We start from the raw sequence: 18,595 nt of genomic DNA, 5'->3' as shown, positions 1-18,595 counted from the left end.
CCCACAACTTCTCTGGCCCTTGGCTTAACATCTCAGGAAGCCAAGCTTAGTCGTGTAGATTGTCAAATATAAATATTGGAGATGGATGAAAATAATATTCATGAATAATTTTCCTGTTGAAGTGGGGAAAAGTTATTTATTGTTGCAGTGTGGCCCAGTGGATCACACACACTAGACGACAGATAAGGAGCCCTCAGTTGTATTCCCAGCTTTGGCCAGCTCTGTGACTTTGAGCAAGTCACTTCACCTCTCTGTGCTCAATTTCCCCATCGTAAAATGGGGCTAATGACATTGACCTCCTTTTTAAAGCATTCTCCGATCTAATGATGAAAAATGCTATGTGGCCCCCTGTGTTACGACAGACTGGTGACCATCCATGGGGGGACTGGCCCAGGTTTTAAGTGGACCCAACCACTGAGTCCAACATGCTTTAAGCCAACTGGGTCTGTGCTGAGTCTAGTCACTGTTTCTAGACTGGGCCTCTAGGGTGAACTCCAAGGCTCAGTCCTGTTGTTTGAGCCCTTCCTTAGAGTATGGGTCTCCACAGTGCAGCTACCATAGTCCCCCAAACCAGTGCCTCACGTAGGCACTGACTTTTACTTTTGCCGGTGGGTGCTTTTGAAGAGATGTGTGTGCGTTTGGGGAGGCTATTTTCAGCATATTTATACATTTCTTTCACATTCTAGTTACTGAATGTGTCTATCATTGGAATCTTTACTATTTTAATAATGATTAAATGGTTATGAACTACATAATTACATTATCATGAATTACAGTCTATTAAAACCATTGCAATCACCGAATCCAAGATCTCTTTCTTGATGGGTAACAGCTAATTTAGGCACCATCCTTTTTATGTATAATTGGGATTATATTTTTCCATGTGCACTACTTTGCATTTAACATTGAATTTCATCTGCCATTTTGTTGCCAAGTCACGGAGTTTTGTGAGATCCCTTTGTAGCTCTTTGCAGTCTGTTTTGCACTTAACTATCCCAAGTAATTTTGTATCATCTGCAAACTTTGCCACCTCACTTTCACCCCTTTTTGCAGAGCACCGATGGATATGCTGAACAGCACTGGTTCCAGTACTACCCCTCAGGACACCACTATTTACTTCTCTCCATTCTGAAAACGGGCCATTTACTCCTTCCCTTTGTTTCCTAGCTTTTAACTGGAGTGCATGGGAATGCTTTCAGGATCATGGATCCTTAATTTAATTTAATGACAAGCCTTTTGTTCTCTGAATCACCCCGCCTCTGTTTACAAAAAAACTCCCTGCCCCAAGGGCAGAAGTTATGTGATGAGCACAGAACTCATCACATTCCACACTCAAGCTCTGACTCCTGGGTGCTGAGCACCCACAATTTCTTGATGCTTGAGTCCCGGAGCACCCATGGAGTCAGCACCTATGGTGCCTCAAACCTCCCAAGCCCCCTAGTTGCTGTCACACACTCCTCCCCAATTCCACATAGTTGTGGACAACATGGCTTCTAGCAAAGGAAGTTCTTAACCACAGTCACTTTACTCAGACAGCACTAGTCAGCTACAGATCTTTGTAAAACAACAAGAGTCCTGAGACACACACCCTCCCCTAGTCTGATCTCACTTCTTCTGTGATTCAGAGATCTGTTAGCATTGCAGCTTCTCAAATAAGGGAAAAAGATCGTTGATCATGAAGAATTTATTCAAAAATTACTGGAAAAATGTTGCAAACCAACTACTTATCTGTATTATTAAACCCACTAAAATGAATACATTATACATGCCTTGAAGACTAATATTGAAAAGAACCTATGGGAGTGAGTATAAATCTTATGAGATTTTCTGAAAGGAGACCATAGGCTCTGCTATAGGTAGGCACAAAGAGGTAAAGTTAAAGGGATAATAGGTGTTTCAAGTCAGAACGGCTTCCTGCTGAAGACAGAGCCTCAACATTTTCTATCTCACGGGACATTTTTCTATTTCATATATTTGAGAATTATCAACCCTCGTTTCTATATCCATAGAATCATAGAAGATTAAGGTTGGAAGAGACCTCAGGAGGTCATCTAGTCCAACCCCCTGCTCAAAGCAGGGCCAACCCCAACTAAATCATCCCAGCCAGGGCTTTGTCAAGCCAGGCCTTAAAAACCTCTAAGGATGGAGATTCCACCACCTCCCTAGGTAACCCATTCCAGTGCTTCATCACCCTTCTGGTGAAAAAGCTTTTCCTAATATCCAACCTAAACCTCCCCCACTGCAACTTGAAACTGTCGCTCCCTGTTCTGTCATCTGTCACCACTGAGAACAGCCGAGCACCATCCTCTTTGGACCCCCGCTTCGGGTAGTTGGAGGCTGCTGTCAAATCCCCCCTCACTTTTCTCTTCTGCAGACTAAATATGCCCCATTTCCTCAGCCTCCCCTCATAAGTCATGTGCCCCAGCCCCCTAATCATTTTTGTTGCCTCCACTGGACTCTCTCCAATTTGTCCACATCAAAGTGGGGGGCCGCCAAAACTGGACGCAGTACTCCAGATGTGGCCTCGCTAGTGCTGAATAGAGGGGAATAATCACGTCCCTCGATCTGCTGGCAATGCTCCTACTAATGTAGCCCAATATGCAATTAGCCTTCTTGGCAACAAGGGCACACTGTTCGCTCATATCCAGCTTCTCATCCACTGTAATCCCCAGGTCCTTTACTGCAGAACTGCCATTTAGCCAGTCGGTCCCCAGCTTGTACAGTGCATGGGATTCTTCCATCCTAAGTGCACTTGTCCTTGTTGAACCTCAGATTTCTTTTGGCCCAATCCTCCAATTTTTCTAGGTCCCTCTGGACCCTATCCCTACCCTCCAGCATATCTACCTCTCCTCCCAGCTTAGTGCCATTTGCAAACTTGCTGAGGGTGCAATCCATCCCATCGTCCAGATCATTAATGAGGATGTTGAATAAAAATATGGCAGGCGATCAACTTGGCTTAACAGAGAAATCTTCGGTGAGCTTAAACACAAAAAGGAAGTTTACAAGAAGTGGAAACATGGACAGATGACTAGGGAGGAGTATCAGAATATTGCTCGAGCATGCAGGGGTGTAATCAGGAAGGCCAAAACACAGCTGGAGTTGCAGCTAGCAAGGGAAGTGAAGGGTAACAAGAAGGGTTTCTACAGGTATGTTAGCAACAAGAAGGTGGTCAGAGAAAGTGTGGGACCTTTACTGAACAGGGGAGGCCACCTAGTGACAGAGGATGTGGAAAAAGCTGAAGTACTCAATGCTTTTTTTGCCTCAGTCTTCACAGACAAGGTCAATTCCCAGACTGCTGAGCTGGGCAGCACAGTACGGGAAGGAGGTGAGCAGCCCAACTACAGACGTCAAACTACGCCTATGGTCCTGAACGACGACATCTGCTGCTGAAGTAAATGAGTTGCCTTCTGCCACTCTCACTCACGTAAGGTGTGGTTCTGCCCTGCACATCTTAGCGGTGCCGCACAAACCTCACAGTCCAGAGGAGGGCAGCAAGTCTCCATTGCAGACTTCGGATTCTCAGCTGCTGTGGGAGCTTGGTGAGGTGTCCAGCATAACTGACACTTCGGGCAGGCTGCCTAACTTCCAGCAGCCCGTCACTAGCTGCCTCTGGGCAGCGGCACCACCCAAAATGCCCGCAGCCATGCCCCCTACCCTGGAGCTTGCAGCATTGCTCTCAACACCTCAGCTCTGGAGCCGCTACTGGCCTTTTATGACACCTCAAAAGCCCGTAAGGACCACAGTGGAGGGCAGAATCCAGCCTCCAACCAGCAGTACCTTAATATTGGTCAAGTCAATAAGGCCGCCGATATAGACCCCCTCCTTCTTTACACCAGTGAGCACCCATTCGCCCAAGTGTACGTCCACTGACTCCAATGGAACTCTCATAGGAGCCAATAAAGGGGCCACAATCTATCCCTTAACATCTCTGTGCCACAATTTTCCCGTCTGTGAGTCAATGGGTCTAATAGTATTACCTATTTTACAGGTCTGTGAGACTCTTCATTTAACACTCGTAAAGTGCTTTGAGATCCCTACAGCCAAAGTCTGTATATTGTACGACAGGGCCGGATAATGTAGATTTTGCTTCCTTCAGAACAGGTAGTAGTCAGAATTAGGGTCGTGCAATAGAACTCAGCACAGATGTAATAATAAATTTGATGCAAGATGATTTTGTCAGGGATCTCAAGGAGCTGACATTAACATATGAGTTTTTAAAACCAAAGATTCTCTTGAAAACAGACAGACTCTCTCATTCATCATGCAGAACATTAAACTGTGTCGTGCAAAGTATGTGCGGTGTGGTTTGTAAGGGATTTCTTAAAGCAAAACTGCAATGCAACGTAGAAGTTATTCAGGTCAATACTTCTAATTCCAAGGAATCTAGGAATGTGACTAACAAGGCTGCTTAGGTAGCACAAAGGAGCCAGCATCTGGCCATAGTTGGCCAGCAAAGAATTCTCTGGATGGACAGAAATTCTCAACTGGCATAAAACCGGCAAACCCAATTCTTGTGCCAGTTTTTTCCCAACCAATCCCGGTGTAAGTGGCACGTTGTAGGGAAGGAGCACTGCAGGAAACATCCTAGATGTAATTAATCATTTCAGTTTTCCTTTAACAAATGAGGTACTGTAGCTGGGTTTCTTCTACTATTTAGCCTCTCTGGCTCAGGCTTGCTCTTTGTGCAGATGCAGCTTCAGGGGAATATATATATTTTTTCAGAGGCTTCCAAATGTCCCTATGATATAAGATCAATGTATAATAAAAGTTCCTTGTATTTTTAAAAGGCTGGATTTACACATAAGATGAGTTATATCTGATTTGCAGCAGAATATCTGAGACACGAATCAGACCCTGCATTTTTAATGAAGACCTTTAAATGTAACTTACAAGATTTCAGTCAAAATTAGCATTTGTTTTTTTAAAGGTAAATGACATTTTGCCTTTAAAAAAACAACAGCTCAACTTTACTACAAGCATCTGCATGCCCAAATAAACACACACACAGGGGATTCCAGCATCTGCAAACCGTTAATTCACCCTTTTCTTCTCTTTTGTAGGTTTGCCAAGCTCAGACCCATGGTCGCCAATTTCTTGCTCTGTAGAGACAACTCTGCAATGAGCTGACTTGGTGATGTCAGTAGTACCACTAATCAGCATTGGAGCAGGAAGCTGTACTCCAGGGATAGAGTCTCTTTATTTCCTGGTATTTGGTGGTTTTCTCTATATATTTTTCTTACTACTTCTTCTTCTTCTTCATTTTTTTTTTTAAATATTCTGCAGTGGATAAAAACAGGATAATGAAAACTGGAAAGAAGCGTGGAGCTCTAGAGGAAAAGGCCTAGATTTCCAGCAAGTCTGATTCCTCCTGCACACAAATGTGAATGCAATGTTATTCCTAATTTGCATACACACTTACATCAGTTGTGACTGCCAATCACCCGTCTGGTTATTTGCATGTACAATGGTTGTAAACCCACAATATTGCATGTATATTTGGATGTGCCCCTTTTGCAAAATCAGTCCCAAAATAAACCTATTTTTAACTCCATTGCCAGATTCCATATGGGTGCCAGGTGCTAATAACTTCCTAAAATTCTCCCTTTTTTTGTTTTTTTTTCAGTTGGGTACATCATCCTTCATTTCTTTCCCAAACTATTGACTATTGCCACCGTTTGCTGAAAAATAGCTGCCATGTTTGACCTCAGAGATGACTGTTTCTTTAGCAGTGGGGGAAATGCTTTCTATATGAGGTTTGTAAGGCACTCTGAGATCCTGTGAACTGAAGGAGGCAGGGTGAACTAGTGGGTAGAGCACTGGACTCGGACTCAGGGGACTGGATTCTATTCCTTGCTCTGTCTCTGGATGGCTAGCTGAATTTAAGTAAATCACTTCTCCACTCTGTACAATGGGGTTAATGATATTGACCTCCTTGTAAAGTAATTAGAGATCTACTTATGAAAAGCACCGAAGTGCCAGGTGCTATCATTATGATGAAAGGGTATGTCAGAGATGTGCAGGATGAGTATAGGACGAGGAATAAGAATGTTCCACATTCTAATCCCAACTCTGATATTGATTTCTCCTCCTAGACAAGCTTTTAAAATCTAGGTCTCACTCTCCCCATCAGTAAAACAGAGACGATCATATTTATCTACCTTTTACGGCTGCCGTAAGGATGAATCAGCTACTGTTTGCAAATGACTTTGAAAATGACAACCGATAAATTTTATTAAAGCGATTGTAAAAGTTATGATGACCATTGTTATTAATGACGAAATTCATGCTGGAACAATTTCAGTAGAGTGGGTGGATGATGATAGTAGGATTTCAATTTTGTGGACCTATAGAAAGTACAAAATATATTAACAATACCCTTACCATGTGCTGAAACTCCCTGCAATCATTTGGGCACACATATCTAGAGTAAAGCTGGGCTCTTTTGTCTTATTTAACAGACATGCAGGCCAAAGTCTCAAACTCAGGTGCCTATGGTTAGCCACCTAAACCTATAGTGAAGCAGCTAATTCAAAGTGGCCTGATTTTCGGCACTTGCACCATCCACATACTTCAGGAGGAGTTGTGGTTGCTCAGTCTGAAAAACAAGCCACTTACATAGCTGCCTAGTTGTGGATGCTTCCCTCTGACTTGAGGTCAGCCACTGGCTTCAGCAGAACATCCTTCTTGTAGGCAGCAAAATCCTGTCTTGTACTCTGAGGATACGGCTGTTATTAAACACTGTGAACTGGAACTGCATCGGAACGTCAGAGGTGATAAATACAGCTCTCAACCCCCCAAAACCGACACAGCTCCATTTAAATAAAGAGAGACAGAAATGAACATGAGAAAGTAAAACATCCTAAGGAAAATATCATTCAAGTTAACTGCAGACATAAATTTATCCATGTGTTATCATAAGTGTTACTTGAAAATTACTTGTCCATAAAAATGAAATAAACCAGAAGTGATTTTTTCTTAAACATTGATTTTATGTGTATATTTCTAGTTGCCAAAATATTAACTCTTTTTAACAGCCCATGTGCTCTTGGCTGCTTCTCTGTTTCTTGGCTGTAAAAGGCCCTTCAAAAATTCCCTATGTATTTTAGCTCTTAGGTGCTTTGCGTTGCACTACATCAGTCATCTCGGGCTCCTGAGGATGGGCCTTTCAAGCAATGACCAGCTTGGCTTCAGCGTTCTTCCTTTAATCCCATTGATTTCACCACAAAAGCAAGTGATTAAAGCTGTGACCTGGAACAATGAATACTGTATCATATGCTGGAGCACACTTACAATGAACGTAGATACAGCAAGACTCATTGGGGAGATTAAGCCCTGGAAGGACGGGTTTCGATTTTGCAGAATTTAGCCTATTTCAAAACCGGGTCCCATTTTCTCCAAATCCATAGGACTATCTTTCTCTTGGGGAGGGCAAGGAATAGAAATAAGAAGGGGAGGGTTGCATAAATGTTCAGTTGCAGCAGGTGTGTTTTATAAAGATGGAGAATGAAACTCCTGACCTGTTCCAGGGTATTGCAAACGTGAGAACTGCATACAGAGTAGGTTGGAAATTTTATTTTTTCCAGGGAAAATAGTCAATTCCCACTCCACCCCCCAAATACGTTGGCAACTTACCGAAAATGTCAATTCAGACAAGCCAAAACATGTCATTTCAACATTTCTTATCGACACACAATGTTTGCACAGCATTGTCGGACAAATTGAGACCGCTTCTGCAAACTCAAGGTCATGCCTCAAGTCAGTGGCAAAGTTGGGAAGAAACCCCAGCAGGATTCCTAATTCTCAGTCATCCGTGCTTGTCAAGTTCTATTCACCAGAGATTTTCCTGCTTTCACCACTGTGTGTCTGGGCACTTTCATCACCCCAACCTGAGTCTTTATCAGGGAGTCTGAATTTAGAACATTTTCCCCCAATGGATTTTTGTTCGAGCTGCCCTCAACAGAATTTTACTTTTAGGCTGTGGAGCATCATGGGAAAATGCAGTGCATTCTATTGTGGGGAAGGTTATCAGCCGGCGGATGGGTTGAGAATGAATGAAATCATATAAAGGCTAAAAGGAGGTTGTAACAGTGCAACTCCATAATCATAGAATACCAGGGTTGGAAGGGACCTCAGGAGGTCAATCTAGTCTAACCCCCTGCTCAAAACAGGACAAATCCCCAATTTTTGCCCCAGATCCCTAAACGGCCCCCTCAAGGATTGAACTCACAACCTTGGGTTTAGCGGGCCAATGCTCAAACCACTGAGCTACCCTCCCCACAAAGAGTGGTTGACATATGCATGTAGGGCCAGGTCGAAGTAGTTAATTACTGTTCTGTATTGACAGTAACACACAGCTACAATTCCTCTCACATGAGCTAACCAAGTTGTAGGGGTGCTACACCACCCTTTAGGAAGGGGTAGTGTACACATCTCACTATGGCTGGCCAGCTGTACCTGCCATTTCATGGGCTAATGAGGACAGTGGCCGTCTCAACCTCATGTGGGATGGTTTGCACCTCAAGCAGTGCTAAGTGTACTCTGGAGCTGGGGTGTAATTTCCAGCTCTGATAGACAGCCCAGCGCTAGCTTGGATTGAACCAGAGTGCTAAAAATAGCAGCATAGGAAGAATTGCATGGACGAGCCAGATGGGCTAACTGCCCAGAGTTCAGTCCCACCTGAAACCCTCGGTATGTACTTGGGATGGTTAACTCGTGCCCCCACCCGCACCTCTGGGGCTATACCGCTATTGTTAACACTGGTAATTACACCTTCCAGCTCCAATGTAGACACAACCCAATAGTAGTCAGCAACCCCTGCACGAAGGAGGGAGTAGGGAATGAAACGGGGCTGAGCCCGTGCACAAGGGATGAAAGGTTGATGGAGAGAAAGGCTTCTTTGTGCCTTCCCGCACCTGCACACCCAAGCAAGTACTAGTCACAATCTGGCCGATAGTAACTTTATGCCACAGTTTGTGGACTATGTTTTTTTAGTGATCAGGGAAATTCCATATTAAGAAGATTGGGCCCTACACTGCCATGAGGTTTTATCCCAGTAGGAATTTCAGCCAGTTCAAACCCACAACATTCACTAATCAAACCCTTTGCTGCCAGCAGTTGGGATTTTCCAGCACTAACCGCTAGCTCAGTCATGCTGGGATTCTGCATTAGTGGTTAGCCAGCATAATGTCTCCTAGTGTGATAGCTACAGTCAACATGGCCCTCAGCCTGTCAACTCCACATTTATGGTCACCATGACCCTTCCCCCATCATATTTTTTTCTAAACAAGGATATCTTTGCTTACAGGGGTCTACAAAAATCCTGCTGCCATAATCACAGAAAGGGGTACATAGAACTCAACCAGATTGTAGTTTATGAGGACATTTGCATACTATGCTGGTATAGTCATGCACATTATGCAAATCTACTGCTCTGCAAGAGAAACTATCCTTCCACTCAATCAAGACCCTAAATTAGGCTCAGGAATGGGCATGCAACTGACAGGCTGCTGGAACTTCAGTAACTACATTTAGCAAAACTCACTGGGTCCCTAAGCAAAAAGGCATCAGTTAACTTTGTGCAACATTGCTAAAACAAACCAAATGCAGTCCTCACAATTTTATCATGCTTCTCAAGTTATACGGCATGTTTCTTTAAGCCTGAGCTCCTGGAGTCATGGGAAAATGTGAGAAATTCAACTCTCTTTTTTTTTAAAAGATACATTTCTAGCTTTCATGGTTGGAGAGAAAAGATTGAAAACATGACCTGTATGCACCCTAAAGCTCAGGAATCAGAAGGCAAATAAAAAGAACTCAAGATGTATTTAGGAAAACAAACCATGATTTTTAAGCCAAGCTCATGATTTCTGGGGAGTTGGCAATATTGCAAACACAACTGTACTTGAATCATAAAGGAAAATGAACATACACGTGTCAAAACCACAGCAATATTCTGACATGGAAGAATCAATCATCTCCTGACCACTTACAGCATAAAGATGGAATAGACCCGGCAATAGTGGAAGACTCTGGGCTATCTTTAAAAACAGAGATCTCAGGAACATCAGAGAATATTTAATATTCAGTTTGGCACTGAAATTTTTAAGTGCAAGAGGGTGAAAATGATCAAAAGAAAAATGCAGGCTGAATATAAGAGAAAAAACGTTCACAGTGATGCCTACTGGATTGCAAAATAGTCTCTCTGAGGGAAACAGCAGAAGCTTGAATCACTGAAAACTAGACTGGACAGAAGATGAAGGGATGACAAGCTGCAGTGGCTTACCAAGGACGGAAGGACAAAACAGCTGAATAAAGTAGGTCTCTTACAATTTTGTTTTCTACAATTCAATGGTATACGAGTAGAAGCTGGGATGGGGTGCACCATAGCCACCTGGGAACCCATTCTGAGATTATCAGACTTTTGAACTGGCCACATGGCATCACCACTCCGCCACAAAAGTAAGAGCTGACTATGCATTTTTCGGGCAGGTAAATAGTGGTTGGGAAATAATCTGGTGCCAGAAAAGTTTGAGTGTCCTGATAATCCATTCAGATTCCCTCCATGCCTACCTTCAACTAGACATGAAGAAAGTAAATTCATTTCATGGGCAAGAAATTCAGAAAGACACGTAGGCTGGGCACCACAATGTTGCCCAATGTGTGCAGGATATGGTCAGTGTTTGTTTCATTTTAAAAACTCAAGATCAGCCAAAAACAGAACCTTAAATACAGCCCTCCAGGAATTTCAGGAAGGACGCGTGATGATTTAGACCCAACTCATGGATCTGAACTCACCTGTAGTGTTTTATTTCCAGATGGTATCCAAAACTGAAAGGGGACTGCTTACCCATTTGGGTGCAGAAATGGATGAAATCTCACGAGAAGAATTCTAGAATAATTTGGTGGAAGTCTCCTGAGAAGATCTGATCTCATGAGTTTTCCATCATTTGGGGCCAAAAGCTCAAGAGAACAGTTCTCAAGATGTCACTACCACTGAATCTGAATCTCAGTTACGGACTCTTGTCTGTGTTCTACCCCATGTCTGATATGATCATATCTAATTAATATAATCTAATTGCATAACATAATGAATAATGAATAATCTAATTCACTTAATCTGGTTCCAGATTCCAATCTAAGACCCACCCCAAGGGCTGTCTCTATTTAAAATGTTTGTCCTCACAACTGCTCATTTCGTCTTTACAGGATAATTAAACTTTAGCAATCTCACAAGTAGGATGGTGGCATTTCCATGTATTATTGGCCTAATGATGATGAGCAGGAAGTGACATCTCTTTGCCATTAACCACTGAATGCCTCCATACCACTTCTACCATATTTGAGTCGTCTTCGCTGCCAGGCCTGCAACATCTTTGTAACAAGAGACAATAGTAATGTCTTTTATCTTCTCTTTGCCATATCTTAGATTATCTACAACAAACTCCTTGGAGGCCAGTTCATTGGTCACACTATTGAAAAGATGCTGTTCAAGAAACATTTTGTCAATTTTGGATGTTAAACAAAAGCCCTGAACTTCCACAGTTCAGCCATGACTGTTAGGAAGAGATGTGTGGCAAGTACCTGTTTGTGTAGTTTTACTTCTTCCACTTTCGCTCTGTTAAACATCTAACACATCCCTTTTTTTTCTCTCGCTCTCTCCCTAAAAAATGCATTTTCCTTCTGCAAGAAGAGCTAGGCAAAACTCCTGATTTCTAAAGACATGGAAATATCAAGGAATGAGAGAGTAAAAATGCCAGAGAAAATCCAGTCTAGAGCAGTGGTTCTCAAAGCCGGTCTGCTGCTTGTTCAGGGAAAGCCTCTGGCGGGCCAGGCCAGTTTGTTTACCTGCCGCATCCGCAGGTTCGGCTGGTCGCGGCTCCCACTGGCCGCGGTTCGCCACTGCAGGCCAGTGAGGGCTGAGGGAAGCAGCGGAGGCCGAGGGATGTGCTGGCCTCCCTTCCCACAGCCCCCATTGGCCTGGAGCAGCGAACCACAGCCAGTGGGAGCCACAACCAGCTGAACCTGTGGACGCGGCAGGTAAACAAACCAGCCCAGCCCGCCAGGGGCTTTCGCTGAACAAGCAGCGGACCGGCTTTGAGAACCACTGCTCTAGATGCACTGAGAAAAGAAATCAAAACGTGTCCATGCGTTAACAAGATATAATGGAAGGTCTGGACCAAATCTTGATGCCTTTCTCAAGCAAAATTTCCATTGATGTTAATGGAAGCTTTGCCTGAGGAAGGATTGCAAGAGTGGCCTTTGCCAGCATCCTTTGCAAGAGTCATGGGGTGGAAGGCCAAGTTCTGTCATGGATTACAAATTGACTAAGGGTAAGAAAACAAAGAGTAGGAATCAATTATTGGTTTTCAATATGGCAATTGCTAACTGCCTTGAAATCAATGGATTTAAGCACTGGCTTAACTTTAAATACATGCTTATTTGGGGCCTCAGAAGCTAGAAAGATAAATGCCTTCACCTTAGAAAATTTTCTATTATGTTCAGAAAAGAAAGGGGGCAGTGGTGTATATTGTATTGATCTATTGGAGGCATCTTTACTGCATAGAGTCCCTTTCGGGAGCAAACCGGAGCACTCTAAGGAACACTGAAGATATTCTGTGATGATATGAAAGGCTGCTAAGTAGCCTGGCATGTATCAAATCTACTAGTAAAGTCCAGGAATGTCCTGACTTAGTCTCTAAGAAATGAGCAGATTTACAATAAGGGGGGAAAAATAAGTGAACATATGTTGGCATTTAAAATAAATTGTGTAAGTGCAAAGAGTTTATGTTTCAATCCACATCACTGCCAGGTCCTGAAATAGGTCAGGGAGCAAGGACCTTCTGCCTCAAAGGAGATTCCCAAGAGGAAGATTTCCATACTGAAGGCCAAGTTTTACAGTGACGAACTGCACCCACACCCCATTGATTTCAATTACATTGTCCACATAAGTAAACAAACAAGGGTATTTTGTTCCATACCTGCTCCAAAGGCAAAGAAGAAGCTCTTGTCTGTGTTCTGCTTTAAAAGGGCCATCACTCTTTTCCCCATCCTCTCATTCCTCTTGTAAATGAGCTCCTGTCGGAAGTAGCTGTCTATCTCCTGAGCCGTCACTTGCTCATGTGGAGGGAGCGTTGTGTTGATGAAGTTAGGGAGCTGCAATGGAAAGAAATTCTGCAGTTCAGATACAAAGGCAGACAGAGAGAAACCAGTGGGCTTGGGGAAGGAGAACATGAAATAAAGGTTGGGTTCATTCAGCCAAGCATCCAACACCCTACGTTATTCGAGATTAACTGGAATTAACATTAACCCAAGTTTATCTAAGACACCCAAACTTCCTGGCACTGTAAACAAGGTGTGCAAATCATGTCAAATTGCAGGAAATTCCACAAGAGCATGATTTTATTTTTTTTTAATATTGGCATTTTTACTTGTCTGGGACTGAACCGGGAAGTGCCAAGGAGAACATGAAACCGGAAAATAACGAGAAGGACAAGAAAAATGAACAGAAGTCCACTGGATTTCAAAACCATGTTGTGTTTCATGTTGTGTTTGTTTTGAGTAACTATCTGAGGATGTTGGAGAGGCAAAAAAAAAAGTTACTGGCTACAAGAGCGAAAGGCACAGCAGCTTCAGATCTCAAGGAAGGGGCAAGGCAGTCAAAGTTTCCTATCCCCTGGACTGGGTTTGAGTAAATAATGGCCATTCCACACTTGGCTCTTTGTGCAATATCCGCTGTAAAGAAAAGCCATAAATCAATTGGTTCTACATAAATACTACAAGCCTTTCTATTTCCTTGTATACCAAGATTCCATATTTAATGGGTATCAGAACAATGGATCTTAGCCAGCGGTGCGGGAGCTTTTAGAAGTTGAATTGGACGATGAAATTATAACTCAGCAATTCTAAGACTGTCTAAAGGCACAGTACCTAGAAGTGGAAAAATCTCTCTTCTCCACCCATTGCCCAAAGGAAATGAAGGCCATATATAAGCATACAGATCCTGATCTGGAATTAGCTAAAATGCCTCCAGAGCAGGACCATCAGTGCCATATGCAAAATACCGATGCGAGATTGGCTATGTCGGATGGTGGACCTGCCTCACTCCACCCCATTAGCAAGCCTAGCATTGATGCTGAAGCTAACCTTCCCCACCTGTCCAGGAAATACAAGGACTTAGGGTTAGGGTTATACGTGATTATATGAAGCTCTGGCCCAAGCAGAAAGTTAGGTGCATCATATTCCCACCCCACCTGCATAGACTGAGCTATAATCCAGCAAAGTATAATCAAGATACACATTGCCTTGTTAATTGTATTTAATTTTTTGCTCTTGGCTTGTCATTAAACTATCCTTTGCTCATCTCACCCAAGATGCCCACTCGGCATAACAATGAACAGATCAAACAGCGTATTCCAAAAGGACCCAGATTTTCTCCTCCTACACTGGAAGCCAGAGCAGTCCTTTAAAATCAGGCATTGGGTTTCCTATTCCTTTTCCATTCTCCTCCCAAAGAACAAGAGGAAGGGACATATTTAAGCCTCATCACTGGCAACACCATGCCAGCTCTGTAAACACATTGTAAATTATTCTATTTTTAATGGCCACCACACTTAACATGACTGCCCCCTCGCTTGGGAAAGAGAAGGGGGAGGGCGAGGAGAGAAGATAAATGATTGAAGTACGCATAGCTATACACAGTAGTGCAAGCACTCGCCGAGCCTCAACGTCTGCTCCATTAATCATCTCCACTTCTTCCAATATCTCAGGGCCTTTCTACAGTTTGTGACATACGCCATGCCTGGCTCGAAGGAGGCAGCTGCTCCTGCTGATTTATGGAGCCTTTTGCCTCCTTAACCACCAGACAGGGATCAGCAACTCAAGAAACAGTTGCATGCAATTAGCAAGCTGTTAACCGTTGTCGGGAGTTAATTTTTTTTCAAATTGTTATTGTAAAAGCTCAACCTCAAGAATTCAGCAAGGGAATTGGATGCCCCCCTGTTAAGTGTTCCCTGGAAGGCCCCATGTTTTTATTCTCTCTCCCCACCCCATGGAGACTTTTTGTTTGGATTCAAGATAAAGTATATATAGCTCCCCCTAGTGGTGCATACATGTGTACTATGCTGCTAACCCCTCAACTGGCTGAGCTGCTAAAAGGGAACAGCCTACTAATGCTACTAGCTGAGCAAGTTGCTTCTGTAGCTTTAAACAGTAGTGACTGCTGTTGAGAGTCCTGGGTTCGAATCCTGCTGTTGATCTACACAAGCAGAATTTAGATATTCAGGAAACCCATTGCCAAGCAATATGTGGAGAGAGCGCTCCTTGCAGGAGACAGGTGGGAACTGAGTGTGAAGTCTTTGAAAAGCATTCAGCCTCCTGGCAGTCTCCACGCACAAGCTTACAGAGGCATTATGGCTGGGCTGCTGTATGAGAGCTCATGTAGCAGCGTTATGCTGATGGGAGAGCGTCTCTCACCAGCGTAGCACTATGCACATGAGCGATTATGCCAGCAGAATTTGTGTCACTCTGGGGGGGGGGTGTGTATTTCCCCCCCTCCCCCTTAGACGACCTGCGCTCAAGTTCCTGCTCCACCACAGACTTCCTGTGTGATTTTGGACAAGTCACTTGGTCTCTCTGTGCCTCAGTTACCCATCTGTATAATGGGAACAACAGAGCTGGCCTGCCTCCCAGAGGTGTTGTGAGAATAAATGTTATGCAGCAAGATTTAGCCAGAGCCTGGATGTGAGGAACTAGAGAGAGGTCAGAGTCAAAGAAGATGCCCAGGTTACAGGCCCGAGCGACAATAAATATTATCTGGAAATGGTGCTGGGTTCTACCACAGCGGTCAGCATAAAAGCCTTCGTGTAAAGCTTCAGAATGCCACAGCTTAGCAAATCATGCCAGCTTGGTCTCCACAGTTGTACTGTGCAATCAGCTCTGTCTACGGAGAGAGAGAAAATATGTTACCTTAGCACAACGTCCTGCAGTATCGTTAACGGGAAGCAAAACACAGAGAGAAACAATGGCCTAGCTCGTGCCCTGATGGAACGGAGATGTTATAAACACTAAAGTACATTTTTTCCACAGGGGTGTTTTGTTTTTATTTTTTTTTAATGCTCAGAGGAGTTTGGGGACTGACGCAAAGAATCAGAGATTTACCAAATCTGCCTGAAAACAATTACCTCAGACACGTGTAAGTGCAGACACTTCAAGCTAAATTCATTGGTGAATAAAATAAAGCAGGCCCAACCTATACTGATAGACCTTTTACAGTCTCCAGTTGCTTTTTCCTGCCGCAATAGAAATAACTGCTCCTGATCCCATCTACCCCTGTAGAACACCACTGACCCCAATGGAGCATTTCTTGAATCAGGCCCAGCAAACACCAGCATGGTGCAATTTTCACTCCTGAGACAAGCTACGCATAGCTTTATTTCCCAGACTACTTACTCTATGTGGACTAACTCCATTCAGGTCAGTAGCCTTGCAGCAGTACGAATGAAATCAGAATCAGGCCTTTTTAAATTCACAGATGACTTTGGCCCAAAGGCTTTCACGGGAATTGGGCCTCCGTATATCAGTCAAGTGCAAAGAGTGCAGGCTCCCGTTAGATGTTAAAGCAGGAATATCTCTGACCTGGGTTGATCTGTGGGTGAGACTGGTGGGGTGAAGATGAAGAGTGAGTCAGTGTTATTGCCCTTCAAGCTTTATTCCATCTGTGACTCAAGAGGATGAGCCCCAGATATGAAAATGGGACAGGGACAGAAAAATTCTTCTCAGTTACCCCCACGTCAAAACAGAGAAACCCTACTGAAGACATCCCAGTGTCTACGCAAGTGTCATTGCTGCCAATGTATGCACCGTAGAGACCATACATTCCCTTTCCTGAGGTGGGCATTATCGGTACAACCGTCAAACACAGACCTCAGACTAAGCATTTTCCCCAGGCCAGGTAGTCCTTAGGGTTTCACTGAAGATCTGTCCCAGACTTTAGTTCCCTCTCTCTGTCTCAGAAAGGTTCCTCCAACCCCCTTTATCTCTTGGTTGAAAGCTAACTGAATTCACCTATACTATGGCTCAGCAGTAATTCCACTTCACCTGTATGTGGGGTTCAAACTCCTGATTCCTACCGTTTGGGCACCACGCACGCACACACAGAGTAAGGTACAGTACCTGCCCCAAACGTTTCACAATTGAAACAGAGAACTCATGTGGTATCCCCATTTTACAGTCCGATGAAGTGAGCTGTAGCTCACGAAAGCTCATGATCAAATAAATTTGTTAGTCTCTAGGGTGCCACAAGTACTCCTTTTCTTTTTGCGGATATAGACTAACATGGCTGCTACTCTGAAACCAGTCATAGAACTGAGGCAGAGAGAGAGATTAGGTGACATGCCCAAAGTCAGAGGCAGAACACGGAATAGATCATGGATCTCCTGACTCCCAGTCCACAGTCTAAACCACAGGATCATCTTTCCTCAATTAACAGGACATGTCAGAGGAGCCCTGCGTCCATAAGCAGTATTGCCAAGCCAGCAAGATAAAAAATTATGGATCAAGCTCTCCAAAATCATATAGATTGGCTTAAAGAGCATGAGTTTTTTATTTTTATTTATTTATTTTAAAGATCATCACTTTTTATTGGCCTTCTAGGTTTTGAGCCTTTAGACTTCACATTTTCTAGTTTTTCTCTGCATCCATAAGGCTAGAACCTTGCTATATTGAAATCCAGGGCCTTAAGCAAAACACTGAGGCTTTCGATTAAAATCACAAGAATTGACAACGCTGCTCAAACAGGATTCTAAAGACCCTAAGGAGAGTTCTAAAGGCTGCCAACCTGTCATAGTATGTAAGATTCAAATTGAGCCCAGCTGAGCTGCTCTCAATTTATACCAGTGTTTTTCAGCAAGAGGCGGACATTTAAGTAACGGTTATCATGGCCTATACAGAGAAGGGACTCCACTGCTAACAAAGGTCAACGGGGTATTGCATTTTTATTCCAGTGTTACAAAATGTACTACTTGGACTTGGAAGACACCTGTTCTCCTCTGATTTATGGACATTTCTAACATCTGGCCGAACAATCTATGGTTACTTTAGCCTGTAATGTGAAGAATTCCAATAGCGCATGCAGAATGGACTGTGAGCCGAAGAGTAGCCAAGAGAAGGATAAAGCCGACATGGGATTGTGGTTGCTGAAATGACGACTGCTGCTGACTCAACCGTTTCTGCTCCAGGAGCCATGAGTTTCCTTCCGAAAGGGCCATCAATAGCCAAGAAAAGAGGCAGCTAATTAATTTGGTATGGCCCAAAGTTGGCAGCTTCCAAACAGATCAACTCCTGGGTCATTATGCAAAATGGAGAAAAAGGAAAGCGTAAAGGAGCTACGCACGGTGGTGTGCTGCCCAGGGCACTGATGCAGATTAACACCCTACCACCAGCCAAATAAATCCTCCATTTATTAGTAAAAAGAAAAGGAGGACTTGTGGCACCTTAGAGACTAACCAATTTATTTGAGCATGAGCTTTCGTGAGCTACAACTCACTTCATCGGATGCATATTGTGGAAAATACAGAAGATGTTTTTATACACACAAACCATG

General features: G+C 43.5%; 1 protein-coding gene across 2 annotated transcripts in view; it reads right to left on the bottom strand.

Moving 5' to 3' along the window:
* TRABD2B (TraB domain containing 2B) overlaps positions 1–18,595 on the bottom strand; it is a 412,663-nt gene that overhangs the window by 147,454 nt on the left and 246,614 nt on the right. For both annotated transcript variants that reach the window (XR_012160561.1, XM_073358274.1), the window contains exon 4: positions 12,975–13,149. Coding sequence is in view for 1 of the 2 variants with exons in the window: in XM_073358274.1 (XP_073214375.1) it covers positions 12,975–13,149 (175 nt within the window). In the remaining variant the exon portion in view is untranslated. The remainder of the gene's footprint in view (positions 1–12,974; positions 13,150–18,595) is intronic.

The sequence above is a fragment of the Lepidochelys kempii genome, chromosome 8 (genome assembly GCF_965140285.1).
Source record: "Lepidochelys kempii isolate rLepKem1 chromosome 8, rLepKem1.hap1, whole genome shotgun sequence".
In the NCBI taxonomy this organism is placed as follows: domain Eukaryota; kingdom Metazoa; phylum Chordata; order Testudines; family Cheloniidae; genus Lepidochelys; species Lepidochelys kempii.
This window is presented reverse-complemented; position numbering and strand designations above follow the sequence as displayed.